Consider the following 20,839-nt stretch of genomic DNA (forward strand, 5'->3'; position numbering starts at 1 on the left):
ACTGAAAAGCCATGAGGCTTTGTTCATTTCTCCCAAGTCTTTGCCAGTTTGAAGTATTATGATCACTGTGTATATTATCTGTGTTTCAAGTGTCCTCTGATGTCTCTGTAGCCTGACCTGCCCCCCAATTAAAAATGTAGTTTGGGGAGCCTTTCTCAAATGATTTTTAAAAGTTCTCTCACATTTGGCAAGTCTAAAAAATAAATACCTTTTTAACCTGAGTGTCATATCTGAATTGATTTTAGAAGGGAACCAAGATCAGATGTCCATGAAAATTCTTTTTCCTTTAGTGGTGCAAAATCGTGACTCAAGAAACAAGAAATGCCCAGCAAAAAAGGGAAAACCTAGGTCTACACCATCAGTATTAATTTTGTTTTTTCTTGGCAAGCAAGGGAAGATCCTATCTGGTAGAATAAGAGAATTCACATTTTGAAAATAGATTTTAGGCTCATTATTCAGGTGATAGTCTTCCTTCTTTTTTTATTGAACTTAATTAACATCAGTTGCTGAAGCCACAGTTAGAAATTTATTGTAATGATATGTTAGCCTCAGCTAGGGTGAGGTTTTTCTCCCTGAATATTTGGAGACTATTTTGAGGTCCTTTGAAAAGGAGGGCCCTTGAAAAAAATCGGTCATTAATCAGTGGAGAAAAGAAGGTAAGGCCACTCCAGCTTTTTGTTGTTTCTTGGTGTGTGCGTTTCTGCATTGAGACTTTTCTTAATTGTTTGAAGTCAAACATAATTGTTTTGCCTTATAAACATAATTGTATCTACTCCATGTGACAGATCCAACCAGCAAGCAACCTGTCCATGTATTTGGCCTGGGGCCAAAAATGATAGCTAGAGAAGAGAAGCATATATGGAAGCAGAGCAGAAGAGGGACTGCTTGAAGAAGAGCATACAGACTTTATTTTTAAATGTTTTTTAGGATGATTTTGATGATGAAATTGAGGAGACATGTTTAGTCATTGAAATATCCAGTTATTTGAAATTTTATCACTGCAAAAGATCCTATAAGCAGCTCAGAGTTAGAAATATAGTCCCAATAACACAAACCTGGTGTTGGATTTGTTTCACTGCTAATTTGAGAGAATGCTGATGTTCCTGAGGCATTTAGGAGTCAAATCTTTGAACTTGAGGAAATGGAAGAAGAGGAAAAATTGACTGATGAAGATGGAGCTGTGCTTTACTGAATTTTTTTCTCCATATCCAGTATAATCTGGGTATGCCTGTAACATCTATGGATGAAATTTCTAGAGAGGGAAGGCCTAAGGATGGATCAGACAACCGGAATTAGTGAGTTCTGTTTTCCCATCTATGGCACTGAATACGTGTTGAGATTCAGAGAAGTCAGTCAAATTCCACTTGGTTGAAAGTCACATAAAATGCAATGTTGTTTCATAGGAAGTATACCAAGTCATAAGAATACTACTGCCCTTACAAGTGTATAAAAGATGAGTAACGGCTGTATTTCTGCATGCAAAGTTTGGCCCTTTTCTCTTAGACCATGGTGATGCCCAAACAAAAATATGTAGCTCTATAGAACAAAATCAGTTTCAGAATTGATGATGAATCACTTATTTGTGAACCCTAATTCCAAATGAAAAGTTAGAAGGAATAAAAAAAAAATCCTAATTTCGTGTGTGTGTGTGTGTTTCCCATGCTTTTTCCTTTTGTTAGGAATTGCGGTATGCAATGTGCCAGCTGCATCAGTAGAAGAGACTGCGGATTCTACTATGTGCCACATCCTGAACCTATATAGACGAACTACCTGGCTCCATCAGGCGTTGCGAGAAGGCACAAGAGTCCAAAGTGTGGAACAGATCCGGGAAGTTGCTTCTGGAGCTGCCAGGATTCGAGGGGAGACCTTGGGCATTATTGGATTAGGTGTGTTAATTTGGCACTGCCAGTTATTTTACTTTGACTTTTATCATTTCTTCAAAATTGAGATCTTTCAGTATTAGAGAATTTTGAGCTTGAAGGGACCTAAGAGATTGTTTGGATTAATCTTCCCCCTGCCCCCTTTTTTTTAAATAAGAAAACAGAGACCTAGAGAATGACTCTCCACTGCCACTTACGGACTCTCCTTCTGTGACTCTGTTGCTCAGTAACCTCTCTTTCTTCTTTGAGGTTCATTCAATCTAAATTTTATCACCCAGTCAAGATTCTGAAAGCTATTTTCTGCCAACCCTCAGAACGCTCCCCTTCTTCAGTGACTTTAGGCTCAGTCTTTCTCTCTTCCCCAACTCTTGCTCTCATATTAAGGGACTTCAACATATATAAAAACTCCCTCAAACACCCTAATTTCCCATTTCCTGTCTAGTCCCTTCCCATGATCTACTCATCCATTTCAGCCACACACAGAGATTGTCATATTCTCTGTCTTGTCATCACCCATGAGCGTTCCCCTTCCATACTCAAATTCAGAATTATATGATTATCATTGTTTTATCATTCCAGCATGCCCTCTCTGCCTTTTCACCCCTAACCCTGTACTCCATCCTCACCATGATCTTCAGTCCCTCCACATACCTCAGTTCTTTCCTAGACCAGCAACCCTTCACTGGCTACATTTGTCTTCCTTCCGTATTCGGGCCCCTTGGTGAACTAGTTCAGCTCTACAACTTCTATTCCCCTTTATTCTGTCACTGATCATGTCTTGATAAGACCTAACCATGGGTTATTCCCACCATCCACTGCCTTTAATTCCTGTTCATGGGCTGCTAAACAGAGTTGGAGAAAATCACGTAAGCAAGCTGATTGGGACCGCTACAGTGTGTTATGTATCAACTGGATTTTCACTGCAGCACAGCAATCCTTTTATACCTCCCTAATTAATCCATTATCCCACTGGCATCAGCTATTCCAAACCATTCCATGTTTCCTCAAGCCTCTCATAGCAGCCCTCCCTTCTCCTCTCATCTGAGGGACCTAGCCTCAGACTTCACTGAAAAAATCGAAGCTACTCACCAAGAGCTCCCTCTTTTCCTCTTCTCATCTCATATCACTCAAATGTCTTCTGTTATATCCACTTTCATTCCTTTTCTCCCTGCCAAGTAAAATTTCCCTTCATGTGCCTTTGATCCCATCCCCTCCTGTCTTTTCCATCAGAATGCCTCATTTATCATCCCTACCCTTTCACTAGGTCTTTTAAGTGCTTCAGTCTGAGGGAAGAAGTGAATTTTCTAAGTCTCTCAAAATTGTTTGTGTTTACCCTATTGTTGTTATCAGTTGTTCTCCTGGTTCTGATCACTTTTCATCAGTTCATACAAGTTTTCTTAGGTTTCTCTAAAACCCTCTTCTTCATCCTTTCTTATAGTATAATAGCATTCTATCACATTCATAAAACATAATTTGTTCAACTATTCTCCAATTGATGAGCACCCCCCCCCTCAAGATTCCATACTTTGTTACTAAAATCAGAGCTACTATAAATATTTTTATTTATACATATGAGTTCTTATCCTCCTTTTAACATCTCTTTGACATATATACCTAGTAGCTGTATCACTGGGTCAAAGTTTAATAGCTTTTGGGGAATAATTCCAGATTTTTCCAGAATGGCCAGAGCAGTTCACAGCTTCACCAGCAGTGCACCAGTAGTACCTGTTTTCCCACAGTCCTTCTAGCATTTGCCATTTTCCTTTTTTATCCACTTTGCCAATCTGGTGGTTGTGAAGTGGTATGTCAGCGTTATTTTAATTTGCATTTCTCCAGTTGTTAGCAAATTAGAGCATTTTTCCATATGGCCATTAATAGCTTCCCTGAAAACTGCCTTCATATCCTTTGATCATCTATTGATTGAGCAATGTCTTTTATTCTTATGAATTAGACTCAGTTCCTTATATGTCTTAGAAATGAGACCTTTATTAGAAAACTTGCTACAAAGATTTTTCCCAACTTCCTCCTTCTCTTCTAATTTTAGCTGCATTAATTTTATTTGGGCAAAAAAACTTTTTAATTTTATGTAAGCACATTTGTCTATTTTACCTCTTGTAACTTCTCAATAATGTTAAACCTCCTACAGACACACCCATGTCTTCCCACATGTTAAAAAAAAAGTCAAACCCTCACTTGACCCAACTATTCCCATTATCTATTGTCCTAGATTCTTCCTCCCTTTTGTGGCCAAACTCCTTGAGAAAGCCATGTATAATGGTTATCTCTGCTTTCTTTCCATTCAGTTATTTGACTGCAGATCCTATGCAGTCTGGCTTCCAACCTCACTGCAATGAAACTGCTCTCTCCAAAGTTACCAGCAATCTCTTAATTGCCAAATCTAACATCTTTTTTTCATTCCTCATCTTTTTCAACCTCTCTGTAGTCTGTGACACTTGATCATCCTCTTCTTCTGGATATTCTCTCCTCCCTAGGTTTTCATGACACTGCTCTCAAGACTAAATACAGCTATTCTTACTATCTTTCTCTAATATGCAAATTTGACATGCATCAATTACTATTTTCAAGGCATTAATAAATATGTAAAATAGCTTATGGTCAAGGGCACATTGCTGAGGAAATTCAGTAGAGACAATGACTAGCTTAAAAATCCATCTTATTGGTGAAGATGTGAGTCTCAGATCTCTTTGAGAGTTTATTTAACTAATCTTATCACAAGGCAAGAGAAAACAGAAGCCTTGAGACTGAACCTAACATTGTGCATTTGATTAAGATTAAATATAGGGGTAATAGAATGTTGTTCACTTACTTGATTTACTTGAATGGATGGCTCAGGATTTGAGTTAATCTCATATTTATCACTAGAGTGGTAGTCCATCCACCAGTGGATAAAAATGATTCAGGGTCAGCTGGTCTTGCTGTGAGCAGCTATATTTATTAGTTTTGGCTTCAACTTAGTTTCCCTGTGAGCAGAGACACCTGTGGACAAGGTCTACACTGTCTGTCATGCAGTACTAGATAAATAACATCCTCCTTGGAGAGTTTGGTCAGCTAGGGGTAGATCTTGACTTCATCGTGTGCTTTCAGTGGTTAATTGAACTGATTCACCACCTGGGTAAATTCCGTAGCCCATAGACCAGGGAGGAAGGGAGCAAGCATTTATTAAGCTCCTACTCAGGTCTTCCGGACTCTTGGCCCAGTGCTCTGAACCACCTAGCAGCCTCAGGGCAGCATTCCTTAGCTATACAGTGTTATACACACAAAGACTGTATTCATTCCTCTATTTGTTCTTTCAGTAAATATTTCTCAAGCCCCTGCTGTATGTTGAACATTGGCGGCAGTGGGTTGCGGGGGGGTGGGGAAGGTGTTTGTGGGAGTGATAGTGCTAACACTTGAACCACTTTACGTACACCATCTCTAAAGTAAGAGACTGGGAGAAGAGGAACTCAATTAAATTTGTTTTTCTTAGCCCTGGAAGGATAGAACTAGGAGCAATGGGTAAAAGTTGTTAAAAAGTACATTTAAAATTTATACTGTATATAAGGAAACATTTCTTAACAATTAGAGCTATCCAAAAGTTAGAATGGATTTCTTCAGAGTATGTGGAGGGAGGAAGGGAAGTGGTGGGGGGATCCCTTTTCAGACAAAAGTTGGACTAGGTGGTCTCTGAGATCTAACTCTTGCAATTCTGTGCTTATGGATCATGTAGATCATAAATCATAGATTTAGGGCCACAAGAAACCTTAGTAATCTCTGGTCCAAACCCATTTGAGAGATGGGAAAACTGAGCCCCTGAAAGGGGAAGTAACCTGTGGGAGGGCACACAGATGAATAGTGAATGGCAAAGCAGAGACTCCACCTCCTGTCCTAATCCAGTGTTTTGAGAGCGATGGAGAAGCCACATGTGCCTTCCAACTCTGCCTACCACCAGTTCATTGCCTCCCACCACCTTCACTTCTCTTCTTCCATGATCAAAGCTGGCTTCTAGCTACTACTGGATGATCCAGACAGAATGGTAGCTCTGGTGGCAATGAGTGGCAGCTATCAATTTCAGTGTGCCAGTCCTCAAATCATAGGGGTGCTTTCAGTGAATTCCGGGAAGTGTTGGGTTTTTTTACTCCTGGCCCTTGACTTCATTTGAGTACGTTCAAGAGATCAACAGGTTGGGCTCATTAAGTGGCTATAGCAGTGCCACCTGCTCTTAACATCCCAGAGAAACTGGGGCAGCTCCTGGAGTTAACAGAGCTCTCTGTGGTTAGAAATCAAGCCAGGCTCAGCTGCTTCATGGTTTCTTCAGGGCAAAAGAAAAGCAGTAATAAATTCCTCTTTGATACAAGCAAAGTAATGTTCAGGTTTGTTTGCAAGTGTTACCCCTGCCTTCCAAATAATGTTCCAGTGATTCTTGTTTTCTCTGTTAACTCTACAATCACTCTGTTCACCACCAAGCTCGTGATCTTCCTTGTAAAACTGACGCCCCATCTGCACCTGGCCATTAGAAGCAGTGACACCAGATTTCTTTCAGTGCTAAAGCTAGAACCTTGGAGTCATCACCCCTCAGCTTTGCCCCATCTATCCAATTTGTTCCCAAGTCTTTTTGATTCTTCTTCCAAAGTATATTTTGAATCGACTCCTTTTTCTTCATTGCTACCTACTACCTTAGTCCAGACCCCATCGCCAGTAAGGAAGAGTAAAGAAGTCAGCCAACTTAGGTTAACACACAGGTTGATCTGGGGGACATTTACAACATAACTCTTTCTAAATGAATGTATGTTAAATGCCAGAGAGAATTTAGTTCTCCATAATGCCTAGGAATTGACTTTTGATAAGGAAAGTTTCAGGGGCTGCAGTGAAAGCTCAGAGACTGATGAATAGAAGAAACAGGGCATAATTTTTACACCTTGCCTAAGGCATCACAATGCCTCACCCCAGCTCTGCCAGATCCTTGCCACCTCGCGCCTGGGTTACTGTAGCAATCCCTCAGCTGGTCTTCAGGGAACCCTTTAAACTTTTCCTTTCATCTTGTGTACTCTTAAAACACTGCATTCAATGTGTGACCTCTCTGTTTAAGAATCCCACACTCAAGGTGTAATGGTCAGAGAGGTTTAAAGTCACATGGCCAGTATTCAGAGCTCAGCTTTGCCATCTCTCACCTTGGGCAAGTTTCCTTTCCTCCCTGGACATCACTTTCCTTTTTGGGAAAATGAGGAGATTGTAACAGATGGCCTCAATAGTCCCTTCCATCTCTATAACTATAGTTCTGTGGTTTCACAAAATGGCTTCTTACTACCTTGTTGTCAAACCCGAACTCCTCTGACTGACTTTCTAGTCCCTCCATAATCTCACCCTGTCTCTAAACTTAGAGGTTCCCCAAAGTGGACTGTAAATTTCTAAGAGGCAGGCACAGCATTTCACATCCCTTACAATTCCCAGTATAGGGATGAGCACATTGGTTCTCAATACTTACTTATTAAAAATGAAAGATCATGCTTTAAGGAAGTGAATTATTTTAACCAAGTATAGAACAAAAAGATGATTGATTAGCATTCATCTTAGTATCCTTAAACAGAAGACAGCATAAACTCTAACTCTTCTTCATCATCTTTTCAATAAAGTGATGAAATCTAGAATCCTCTTGTAATACCCAAATTTTATTAGCCTCTTTATGAAATGTCAAATTATTTCTAAAACTTCATTCACAGTTTCAAATAGCAGTCTTGGAAATGTACATCTCAACAATAAAATCAGTAAGGTTTTGGTAGGAGAATTGAGTATATATAGGTAGGTCAATTTAATTTTCACACTATTTTAGGGCTAAATAGGAAATCTGGTTTCCCTGAAATTGCTATTGTTGAAAATCATTATAAAGTATATATTTCTGCCTGAGTAAAGAGAATAAACTGGAGGGGCTTCACACCTCTCTTCCCGTGTGGGGAATTCATACTACCTTATTATCAGGTTCAGCATCGGTTCTCATAGTACAAACATATAAAAGGGTAAAAGGGCTAAACCAGAAATCAGGCTAAACATATACATCAAAGAAACATTGAACTGTAAAGGAGACCTGACTTCTAATAAATACTAGCTTCTTCCACCACCTACCTTGCTCTGTAACAGTGGAGAAATCATTGAACCTCTTTGGGCCAGTTTCCTCATTTACAAAATTCAAGGTGGCTCTGGATTTCTCTTAAGAGCCCTCCTAGCTCTGACATTCTGCGACCCCATGATAGCACTTGATAGAAGCTCCTTTTTAATGTGGTTTGCCGCTTCTTCCTAACAGTGAAGCTTCAAATAAGTTTGACTTGTGGCTTTCAGTTTGTAGAGATAGTTTATTTCAGATAATACATGTCTAATTTTCCCAGTAAAAATAGATAAGGAATCAGAATCACCATGTTGGTCACAAATCCCCAGTTGACACCACATGCTTTCCCTATAAGCCTTTTAAGCAGCCAGTGACTGCTGCCAAGCCCCGTTCATGGTTCTCCAAAGCCATGGTCTCCAAACTTTTTTGATCCTGCCGCTTCACTGGTAAAGATTTTTGAGAGTATAACCCCAATATATGTATAGTTTTTTAACTATTTACAAACTATATGTATTTACTGCTGTACTAGTAATCAGGTCCATTATAAAACTTAGTCAGAAAATAGAAATTTTAAATTGATGAGCTAAAGATGAAATAATATTTAGTGATAGAGTTGAGGAGGGGCAGGATTTATTGAGCAGGGGAGTAACGTGGTCAGACTTGTCCACTACTTTGGCAGCTTGTGGAAGATGAGTTCTAGAAAGGAGAAATCGAGGCCTGGAGAGCAGATAGGAGGCAACAATCCAGGTGAGGGGTCCTAAGGATCTACACTAGGTGGGGGCCAGGGATGGATTCCAGAGGTTTTATAGAGGTAGAAATGGCAAGATTTGGCAACTGATTTGGGAAAGATACCAGGGTTGTAAACGTGGGTCCACAACCAATCTGACTAGAATTGGGGTGCCCTCAACTGGAATAGGGAAGTTGGAAAGAGGGATGACTTTGGGAGAAAAGATGGTGTGATGCTCATCGGGGAAGATTACAGCCCATCTGTGCAGCTTACTGCCCCACCCAGAAAAGAAAAGAAGGGAGGCATGGCCCCCAGGTGCACCTGCCAAAGCCATGAGCCATAAGCTGAGCTGAGGGGAATGCATGTGAGGATGTTGTAGGGGTAGAGAATTCTCCTAGGAGCACCTGGTTAGTGGTTAGATTATCATGCTATATCTCTCCCCAGAGGCCCAGACAGGCTCAGGAATAGGAGGATTGGGGGCTTACACAGCAGACGCAGTGGAGAGTGTCAGAGGATAAGGGTAGGTGGGCTTGTTCTGCAGAACTCCACTTAGCTGTTGAGGAGAGGGTGGGATACCAGGGATCTTCCCACCCTCACCTACCATGTGCCAGTCACTGTGCTAAGCTCTGGAATACATAGAAAGTTAAAAGAAAGCTCTTGCTCTCAAGAAGCTCACAGTCTGTTTGGGGGAGACAACATGCAAACAGCTGTACATACAATCTATGTACAAGATCATGGAAAGTAATCAACAGAGGGAAGGCACTGGACTGAAGAGTTATTGAGAAAGGCTTCCTCTAGAAGGTGGAGTTTGAGCTGGGGCTTGAAGGAAGCTGAGAGGCATAGATGAGGAGGTAAGGCCTGCCCTCAGTCAGGAGATGCAGTGTCCTGTTCGAGGAACAGCAGAAGCCAGTGTCACTGGATTAAAGAGTATGTGGGAGGGATAAGGCGTAAGAAGACTAGGAAGGTGGGGGAAGGGAGATTCTGAAAGGCTTTGAAGACCAAACAGTTTTATATTTGATCCTGGAGCTGATAGGGAACCACTTGTGTTTATTGAATGGGGGGATGACATGATAGGGCCTGTGCTTTAGGAAAATCATTTTGGCAGCTAAATGGAAGATGAGTCATGGTGGGGGGAGACTTGTGGCAGCAGTTCAGGGATGAGGAGAGGATAGCCTGCACCAGGGCGGTTTGGAGAGGTGGGAGAAGGTATTTGTTCGTTTTTAGGGGGAAGAAAACAAGTTCAATTTTTCACATGTTAAATCTAAGATATTGATTGGACCTCCAGTTTAGATGTCTAATAAGCAATTGGAGATGTGAAACTGGAGGTCAACAAAGAGGCTAATTAAATAGTTTTGAGGATCATCAGCATGGAGTTGAATCTGTGGAGCTGTGACGAGGTCCCATGAGGAGACTGAGAGAGGTCAGATAGGAGAACCAGGAGAGAGGAGTATCCCAAAAACGTTGGGAGAAGGGGATGTCACAGAGAAGAGGGTGACATGAAAGATGAGGACTGAAAAAAGGCCATTAGATTTGGCAGTTAAGAGACCATGGTAACTTTGAAGAGTGTAGTTTTGGTTGAATGATGAGGTCAGAAGCCAGAATGTATGGAGTTCAGAGGAAGTAGAAGCATTTGTTGTAGGTGGCCTTCTTAAGGAATTCAACCACAGAAGACAGAGATGTGGGATGATAGTTAGTGGGAATGGGTAAATCAAGGGTTTGTTTAATCAGACACTCCTGTGGGTTCAAGCCACGACTGCCACTTTTGAGACAATTGTTCTAGAATGGCAGGAAGTGAGAGAAATAGCTCAAACCCAGTATCTCCTGCTTTCTCCCTGAGCACTCAGTGACTTTATAAAAAGCCCCTCCCTCTACTCCAAACTCCAGTTGAGTTTGCTTTCCACAGGGGTGTGCCTCATTTACATGAGCAGCAGCCAGTTACTATTTACAGTTTGGACAGGATCCTTTCCTGCAAAAGCCTCACTATTTTAAAAATACTTCTTTAGCCATTACTAAAACTGATGTATTTAAGCTCTTTTCTAGTTGAGTAAGCATGGACGATCTATGTGTGTGTGGAAATTTTCTTCATAATTATTTAAATTTCCTCTTTTCTTTTTCCTTGTAATTGTGTTTGCTTACTGAATCATACTGATTTTTATTTGCCCTTTTATGTCTAATGTAGTTGAAGGCAACAAACATCTTCCAGTTTTAAAAAGAAAAGTTATGTATTTGTCTCTCAGTTATGCAAATTTTAGTTTATCACTTATTTTAGACCAAAAGAGAAAAACAGATCTGATTTTGTATTTGAATTATCCCTACACATTAGTAGTGTATGGGGTGTTCAGGGAGGGCTGATACCTCTGGTGTGAGGGCTTGCCAAACCCTTTTCAGAGCTGTTCACCCACCTTTGGTGTCCACCTGATTCATCCAGTTCTCACCTGTGGCTCCAAGAAGCTATAGCACACACAGCCCCCACATCCATAAACTATCTTGGCAGATGGGCTAAACCAGATTGAGGGTAATCTGTAGATCTCAAACCTGTCAGTTAATTAGGGGGATGTCTACTACATGGATGTGAAGATTTCCCCCAGCAGAATGGGTGGATGAGAAAAGTTTGTTCCAATGGCCATAAAGGTAGCTGAAACAGGAGCTGTGAAGTGCTTACAGTTTGGTCAGACATTGAAGGTACCAAGGTCATTTACTGAATCCCAAGCCATCGCTGGGATTTAAGTGACATTACCATGGGTACAGTTCAGCCTCGTGTAAGCAATTAACATTTCCAATTATAAGTTTCCTTTAATTGGAGCCATAGGGACAAATGGGCAAAGTCAGAGGCTTAACTCTTTGGTTGCTCCAAGCTGTATTCTGCAATGGTGGCCTAGACAGAGGAGGCCAAGCAGAAGAAGCAGGAGTGCGCTCATGTACATCAAAGCTTGCTTGGCGTGCTCACTGGCCCTCTCAAGATTCTAACAAATGGTTTAAGGGAATGAAATAAACAAAGTAGGGTATTTTTTTCTGTTACAAAACTAGGGAAATGCAAGTACCAATTAAATGAATGCAAAGTTGTAATTTTTATCTACAAAGTTGTATTTTTTTCTCCTGTTTTCTATGCCTATAATATTGGATCAAGGCCCATTTTTCAAAGAAAAGGTCATGCCACTTGAAGTCTTTTCTGCATTATTCCTTCTTCTCTTCCTTATGTACAGCCCCAGCCTCAGCCCCGGAAATATTCCATTTCTGTTCATTACTCAGCAGTTATTTATTAGGCCCCTGCTGTGAGCTGTTTTTGTCCTATGAACCTTAAGTGACGGAGCAGCAGCAGACTGAATCTCTCTGCCTTTGAGGCATAAGAGTGTAGGATCATAGATTTAGAGTTGGAGGGAACATCTCAGGTGTCCCTTAGTTCAGTCTGTCATTTTCTAATGAGGAAACTACATTTGCACTGCTGTTGTGGAGGCACAATATATGTATAGGAAACAAGGAAGTACAATAATGGCTAACATTTCTATGTAATGCCTTAAGATTTGCAAAGCCCTCTGTGTGTGTGTGCGTATACTGAGGTAGTAGATATTCTCATTCTAAGGGCGAGGAAACCAAGGCTTTTCAGTGATTTATCTGAAGTTACCCCAGTAATGAGTCAAAATTTGAACTGGGTCCTTCTGAGCAGCACTCTGTGCCCTGTATGTAGCTACCTAACTGCCTTAACGCCAGCAAGGTCATCAAAGTGTAGCTTAGAGCCAGTGTCAAACGTGTGACCCACGGCCCTCTTGAAGAGCTCTAAACCAAATTAAAATATAAAAATAAAATAAAACAGGATTAACATTACATTTTAAAACTTAGTATGTGGCCCATGGGACTTTATTATGGTTTAGTGGTCCCCGTTTCTATTTGAGTTTGACAACATTGGCTTAAGTGGTAAAGGAATTTAGGAGAGAATATTGTGAATGTTGGGTTTTGTCAAGGAAGACTTCTGGTGGGAGGTGACTGTGAAGTGTGAGCTTGATAAGAAAGAGGTGACCCTGGTAGTTGGTTCTCCTCCAGCCGAGGTCTTCTGATAAGGGGTGGGTGGCTCACTGAGCCCTTGTTGAGGTTGTGGTGAAGAGAAGGCTCGGGTTTAGGTTTGACCAGTGGCTCCCAAGATCTGTTTCCAGTTCTGCAACTCTCTGGTCTGAGGTCAGCGCTAAAAGGATTTAATGAATATTTGTTAAATTAAGTGGAGATGTTTCTGGTAAAAGAAATGTCACAGATAATAGCACTGAAACCAGGATGAACAAGCTGTATGGGAACAACGCAGAGATTAGCAAAATATCTTCAGTGAAATCTTGGAAGGTGAGATTTGAGAAGAATATTGCTGACCGGGTGAATGCTAGGGTAGATGTTAAAACTGATTTTCATCTTTTTTTCTGAGAAGTTATGTTTAATTTTCCAACAATCTTCTGATAAGGACTAGATATAGTTAACAGTATAATGTGAGTTTGAGACATAGCAGTACCCTGGTGGAGTTCCCTGTCCAGCAGGATCCCCTTGAGCTGTGTAGTAGCCAACTAAGGTGTTTAGCCACATAAGGCTTTAAGAGCTGTTTGTCATTTGTCATTTACCTATAGGTGAACTCTGCAGCAGATGGTAGAAAGCCATTGTAAAGTTGGAGGCAGAAAAATAGCAACATAAAAAGGGACATAAGAACGTAGAATTTAGAGTCAGAATGGACCTCAGCTCCTTGATTAATTACTAACTATGTGACAGTAACCAATCTGCAGTACAGTGTATTGATCTGGCATCATTAGGGATCGAGCACTGCTTATGTCAGTTTTCAAGAACATTGGAGATAGCCTCTTTAAACAGCAAATTACTCTAGAATGGTTTTATATACTTTTCTGCATTTACAATGAATGAGGGGGTGGTGGTATCAATGTAGGGAGCTTCTAATGAAGAAATTCCATCTCCCAATGCAGATGAGCACCTCTTCTTCAGTTTAGGGTCTTAAGAGGCATGTGAAGAACCTGAGAGGTTAAGAGATTGGCCCAAGGTCACATGACTCAGGATGTACCAGAGGTAGGATTCAACTCTGAGCTCAACACTATATACTCTGAAAACTTGCCCCTCAAAATTAAAGTATATTGAACATAATTAAAGCTTTTCTTGATGACTTAATCATCTTAGAAGGGACTGAGGTATCTAGGGTGGCCTGGGCAGAAAAAGATGAACAGAACCCCATGGGCACCCTTCATATATTTGAATGTTGGTCTGTGTGAGAGGAGCTTGCCTTAATTGACTTCAGAGAGTAAAACAAAAGCAGTTGCAGAAGTGACCGGGAGGCAAATATTAGTTCAAACTTCTTAGTAAACTCTCCAGAAATATGTGCTGCTTCAGAAAATAAACAGAGGCTCGATAACAATAACAGCCATAATAGCTAGCATTGATCTAGCACTTGAAGATGTGTAAACCCATGCTGTCATTTGTGGCTCAAACCACCCTGTGAGTTAGGACTACTCACTCCTACTTGCAGAGGATGAACCAGAACCTGAGTGTGGTGAAGTCATCCAGCTGGTCATTCCAGGCCCAGCGCTATCCTCACGATCCGTCTCACCTTTGAAGAGACACTGCACCTGTATGCGGACGTTGGACTGGGTCATCACCAAGGTCTTTCTCGAACAGTGATTCAATTCATGCCACTGATGTTTGTTAAAAACTACATACATGATTGGCACTGGGCAAAGACCAAAATGTGAGAGTCCCTGTCCTCAAGCTTTCATTCTTCTGGAGGAAAAACCACATGTACCCAAGGAAGTGAATACAAAAAAATGCAAGAAAATACAAAACAATTCCAGGTGGAGCAGGGCTAACAATTGGGGGCAATCAACTCAGACTGAGCTGAGCCTCTAATGAAACTAGAGATTTCAAGGGGCAGATGTGAGAACAAAGAGCATCCCCTGTATGAGGCACTGCCAGTGCAGACATAGAAGAAAGAAGGTCATGTATGAGAAAAACAAGTAAGCCATTTTAGCCAGAATGTAGACTGTGTGAGGAGAAATAATGTGAAATCAGTCTCAAAGGATAGATTGGAGGCAGATTTTGAAGGACTTTAGATGCCAACAGGGGAACTTGTCTTCTATCCTGGAAGCATTAGGGAGCCACTGAAGCTTCTTGAACTGGGAATCAATATTCTTGTGCCTTTGATAGGGAAGTTAGACTGGAGAGAGGAGATACTGGAGGCAGGGAGACCAGTGAAGAAGAGACTGTCACAGTAGTTGAAGCAAAAGGTGGTCAGAATCTGAACTAGGATGGTGGCTGTGTGTGAGTGGAGAGAAGGGCATTGGATGGAAGATAGAAGAGGTAGAATCAACAGATGTCTATCAGCTGATATAGGAAGAGTTGAGTGATGAGCTGAAGGTGACTGACATTCCAGACCTCCAAAGATGGCAGTACCCTCCATAGAAATGGAGTTAGAGAATGCAAGGAAAAGGAAGTTAAGGACAATCGGTTGTGGAGGAAGGATAACAAGCGATCAATATGAACTTCAATTTTACTGCTGCTATAAGACTTCAGATCTTTCATGAGCTAACTTTATGAGACTAGCACCTAGACTTTGGGAAGGCAAAACCTGATGAGAAAACATCATTAGCATTTGTAAGCAAATCATCTTTCCTGGGTTCTTTAGAATTAGCTCTTGGCTTTCCTTCTCTGTCTTCTCTACTTGGCCCCATCCTCCACAGGAGCATTTTATGCCTCTTCTTTGCTGGTAGCTGGACATTATTAGTTGGCTTTGTTGAGTTGTATTATGTCTTAGGAGTTGCATTACAAATACATGTAGAGATCCTAACCCAGATATAAAGACCAGCCTAAAAAAGGCTTGGCATGAGGGTGCACCAAGGTCATGTAATATAATGGGGAAATTTTTGGACCTGGAATGAGGCACATTTAGGTTCAAATATTGCCTCTGATATAATAGAATGTGAATGTCATGCACATAGTAGGGATTGTTTCACTCCTTGCATTTGTGTCCCCAGCCACTCAGAAAGTGCCTGTAGGGGCAAAGTAGGTGAGTCATAAATGCTTGTTGATTGATTAATTATCCATGTGATCCTGGGTAGGTCATGTCACCTCTGAGACACAAGTTCCTCATGGGGCAGGGTTGGGGGGGAGGTGAAGGCTATCTGGAGCATCTAAATCACAGGTTTGTTGTGAGGATTAAATGAGATGGTATACATACTAATCTTAAAGCACTCAATGAGTGTCCACTGTTGTTATCTCACAAATAGGTTGATTCCGTAGCTGTGATTGTTGTTCATGTGTTTGCCTCTCTATTTAGGTCGTGTTGGACAGGCGGTTGCACTGCGTGCCAAAGCCTTTGGCTTCAATGTCATTTTCTATGACCCATACCTGTCTGATGGCATTGAACGTGCTCTGGGGCTCCAGAGGGTGAGCACTTTACAGGACCTCCTCTTTCACAGTGACTGTGTGACCCTCCACTGCAGCTTGAATGAACACAATCATCATCTGATTAATGACTTCACCATTAAGCAGGTAACTGTGTCAGGCACTTGGGTCCTGTTGGTCATTTGGGTGTGTGGTGTCTTAAGTGTTCCAAGCAGAAGCCTTCTTTTTCTCTATAGGGCTATGGGAGCTAGTCTAGTCTTTCTTTCTTGCCCTTTCTTTGCTGACCCTCATAGTTAGGAAATAGTGGGTGCCACATTCTTCTGTTTGGTGGTTCTTTTCATGGGAGTTGACTTAAGTCAAATCGATAAAATGGGGCAAATAATAGCCTCTACCTTCCAGGGTCATCGTGAGGATCAGATGAAATAGCATATTGCATAGTAGCCTAGGAGACTTAACCAATTGTGTGAATTTGCCCCAAAAGCAAAAATCGCGGCTGTTTTCTTTATATTGCCATCAAACTTGGTTTTTAAAATGCGGTTCATTAATCATTTATGAAGCCTCACCCTGTCAAATGTCCAAAGGTGTGAGCTTGCTATAGTTCTGTGATTCAGCCTGTGCTAATGAGCAGGGGGAATCCTGGATTTTCTGGGGAAATGATCCAGTTTCCAAGGCTATGCAGTGAGAATTGTCATAGGTCCACAGAACTCAAAAGACAGAATGGCACAGATTAAGAAAATGAATCAGTCTGCTCCTGCTTTGCCTTTGAAAGCAAGAGAGCATTTGGACTAGGGAACCACCTGCCCTTCCCTCTCTCATTTAGACTTCCGCTCCCCTCAGGCAGGCGTTTCTAGAAGGCAGCCTCCCTGCGCAAAGAAGTATGGGCAGGGAGACACAGCACAAGCAGAAGAGGGCATGGGTCAGTTCGCTCCAAAATAAGCTTGTGTTATGGGGACAGGAGACAGGGGTCCAAGGCTCCTTCTACCCAAAAGGCAACTCTCCATATTCCCTGGAAGGCAGAGAGGGAAACTGAAATCCCATGTGGAGAAAAATTTACAACTTGAAATGTCCTTCTAGCTCAGTAACTTACAGGACATGACAAGGCCTTGTTGCTGTTGGTGTTTTTAAAATGATTGAGTATTGTGACTGCCTAGCGCCCCCTTGTGTCCAAAGCAAATTCTCGCAGAGGCTGATAATATTTGAATAGTGATCCAGAATTGAGTTTTTCAAGATTGATTCTTAACTTCTTAAGTCTTTTACACGGCTTAGGGTATAAAATAAATCAACTTGGGTGTTGTCTTCAAATTCCTTTTTTTAAAGTAAAACAGCTGGAGATGAACACAGCTAGTCTTTTCTCTATATTATAGCCACAGTGTCTGTGAACACTTAAATGTAAACACTTCTTGCAGTGGGAAGTAAAGATTCAAAATCCACCACTTAAAATGGTCCCATTGGAATGGAAACTTTATTGAGGGCAGAGACTGCTATTGCCTTTCTTTGTACCTCCAGCACTTAGCAGTGTCTGGCATATAATGAATGCTTACTAAATACTCGTTAACTGATATTTGACTTCAGAATGCATTTAAGCCTTCTGTCTTTGGAAGTAAATGTTAGTTTTGATTTCAAATATAAACTCAGAGTCAAAGTATTTACTTTGTTGAATTGAAATTGAATTAAAACAGTAGAAAGTTTTCTGTGACTTAATTTTTTTGTATCACCTTGGAGAAGGTTTTCCCACATCAGTTTACCGTCATTGCTCACATCAGTAACAGCTGTATCCTTTTGTAGTCATTCATCACTTAAAGAATAGTAAAGTTTCATGATAGTGAAGTTCTTAACAAGTGATTAATGTAGGTACATATTTTTAAAGTTTTGATTAAAAAAAAATTAGCTGTCCCTCCACATAAATATTTAGAACAAAAATATATTAGGTAATTAAGTCATAAGAATAGTTCCCAATGGTTACTGAAACATTGGATTTAGACCTAGAAAGGGCCTTTTAGAGACCATTTAATCCAACCCCTTATTTTTCAAAGAAATAAAATGAGACCCAAAGAGGTGAGGTGACTTTCTATGATTCTTTACAATTCTCTTCCCTTCTGAGAACTTTGTGAGGTAGATGTTACTACCTCACAGTTTTTACAGGAAGGAGCTGGGGTTCAGATAACAACCATAGTATTAAAAATATTGTCTATTGACAGACGAGGGAAATGTGCTTAGAGTAGTTATGTGATCTTCAAGCAGTCCTGTAGCTTGGAAGAGTCCCCTAGGAGGGGACCCTCATCCTTTGTCTCTTCCTACTCACCCAGGCTACCTCTGTATATGAAGGTGATCTCCTTCTCTAAAGGCTTAGGAAATTAAATTTTTTCAAGGAGTTGAATTGAAATTTAGACCAGAATGTGATTAATAGATGAGATCAAAACATTTTCTCACCTAGAATAATCACCTCAATGAGATACTGGAAGAATCACGTTTTAAATTAGGAAAGGATGCATTGTAAGTACATAATCAAAGTAAACTATCCAAAGTTGTTAACATCATGTTAAAACTCGTAACTTTTAGTATGCAGTGACTGTGTTGGAGGAGGTTTTTCATGCACATCATACAGTGTGCATTATGAAATTTGGCTATTTATGTTCTTCCAAGTCCACCATCCCCACAAGTCAGGAGGCCTAGCAGTACACTGTGTAGGGAAACCCACCCTCTCCAAATGGCACACTCTACACATGCATACTCCGTGAGCAGGGAGCTTAAGGTTGCCAAGGGAACCTCAACACTGAATTTCTCTTTGTAGAGTTAAAATTGTAACCTGATTGTTCCTGTAATCTCATGTGAAAGCGGAGTTTTCTGGGAATGGCTTCCTACACATGAAATCAAAGTAAAGGTGTGGAGAACTGAGGGGCTGGACAGTGGGCTAGCTTCTGGCTCACTGGCTTCTAGAAACTGGATGTTGCAGATGCCTGAAGCCAATCTGTGTTCTTTGAGGCCCACCAATTTACAAAAACAGATTTAAACTTTCATCTGTGTCTAGGTTTAATATAGGCTTATTAAAATCAAATTATATTAAACTTGGAAATAAAGCTGAGAAGTGGTTGAAGTGCTGCCATCAGAAGGGTGAAGCATCAGGCCCCTTTGGGCAAAGGCTCTTATGGAGCTCAGGCCCTGCTTGGGCCAGCCTGGCCCCAGCTAGGAGGGATATTGTCATTGCTAAGGAGCTAGGGCCAGCCTGAAGAGATAGCTGGAATCATCTTTATTCTAGCCAGTTTTTCTGAAGGCTCTTTGTGAGTCCTTCTGTGTGGCTTTTTCTTCAAGCCCTCTCTTGCTAACAGAGCCTAAGCTTTGCATCATACTATACTGACACACGAGGATGTGAGAGTTAACTACATTTGCCTTGAGAATTGCACATTGCCATCTCTGGATACTCAGAACACTGTCTTCTCTCTTCTTTCTCTGTCTTTCTCTCTCCTCCCTTTCTTTTAGGAATAGTTCAATTTTTCCTACAACTCCAAAGTAGGGTTGGAGTCTTCCCCCAATTAGAGTTCATAACAATGAATAGAAATTAAGTTTAACAAGACTGTCTCTAGCTTTGGTTTACTCTTTATTACAAGGGCCTTTCCCTTGTCCCCCAGACTCCCTGTCAGTGTGCTTTGCCAAACTAGTTGTTCTCCCACCTGCTTGTAATTTACAGTTCAGTGGCTTCCTCAACACTAAAGTGGCCTTTCCCAGCCTTAGTCCTATCTTGGGGATTCTACTGATAAACTTAGTGATTGAGTATAAAATATTATCTCAGCTAGGCTCAACTACGACATCGCAGACTGAATTGGTGTGAATGACTGTGTTATATTGGAAGCTCAAACAAAACTTCCTCCCTGGGAAAATGTGGCATACTGTCTTGTTTTTCAAAGTAGATAGATAGTGTAGGGGTGATCATTCTAGCTGTTTAGCCTTTGTTGTAATGGATGCTTCTTTTGAGTAAATGAGAATGCCTCAACTTTTATTTTATCTTATTTTTAATTTGATGATTATTTTTTAATTTTTCCCAGATGAGACAAGGGGCTTTCCTGGTGAACACAGCACGAGGTGGGTTGGTAGACGAAAAAGCACTGGCACAGGCCCTGAAGGAAGGAAGGATACGAGGGGCAGCCTTAGATGTACATGAGTCAGAACCATTCAGGTGCTTTTCTGTTTGTTCTTTTGTTCCCTTTCCTTATTTTTCCCTTGTAGTGCATGATATCCCCTGGGGCAATGACCCAATCAGCCAACTCCTACCCCCCACCCTACAACCACCCTCACTAATAGCCAACCCAGTAATCTTTCCAAATGGAGCAGGGCCTCTGATTGCATGGGAAAAGTCCATAGGTCAGAGCCCCTTTTTTTGTCCCAATGATGGAGAAAGTAGGAGTAGAAAGGAGATGTGGCCATTGGTTCATGTCTTCTTGGGCATAATAAGTGGTCTTGTCACTTCGAGCAAGCCTCTCAGCTGAAGTGATCTTTCACAAATACACACCCATGCATACGTGCATGCATGCATGCACACCCATAGCAGAGGAGGAGAACCAGGCTATGTGTATGAAATCACACAGGTGCAAATGTGATATTTGAGTTTTAGTATTTAATAGCTAAGATGTGCGTGCCCTCTTCCAGGAATGGTTGAAGCAGGGAGTTACAGTGACCAGAGGAGAGTTCTGTGGCAGTTTCATGGGCTTCAGAAAGACCTGGGCACCACTATCATCCTCTTTCCCAAAGGTTCCTCCTAGTCTAAAT

The 20,839-nt window shown here is 41.2% G+C and overlaps 1 protein-coding gene across 4 annotated transcripts in view; it reads left to right on the forward strand.

The window, feature by feature from the left end:
- The window catches only part of CTBP1 (C-terminal binding protein 1), a 452,412-nt gene that overhangs the window by 419,487 nt on the left and 12,086 nt on the right, over nucleotides 1-20,839 (forward strand). For all 4 annotated transcript variants that reach the window (XM_036762346.1, XM_036762348.1, XM_036762347.1 and 1 more), the window contains 3 exons: nucleotides 1,680-1,886; nucleotides 16,011-16,225; nucleotides 20,119-20,249. In XM_036762346.1, coding sequence (XP_036618241.1) covers nucleotides 1,680-1,886; nucleotides 16,011-16,225; nucleotides 20,119-20,249 — 553 coding nt within the window. The remainder of the gene's footprint in view (nucleotides 1-1,679; nucleotides 1,887-16,010; nucleotides 16,226-20,118; nucleotides 20,250-20,839) is intronic.

This window comes from Trichosurus vulpecula, chromosome 6, assembly GCF_011100635.1.
Source record: "Trichosurus vulpecula isolate mTriVul1 chromosome 6, mTriVul1.pri, whole genome shotgun sequence".
NCBI classification, from domain to species: domain Eukaryota; kingdom Metazoa; phylum Chordata; class Mammalia; order Diprotodontia; family Phalangeridae; genus Trichosurus; species Trichosurus vulpecula.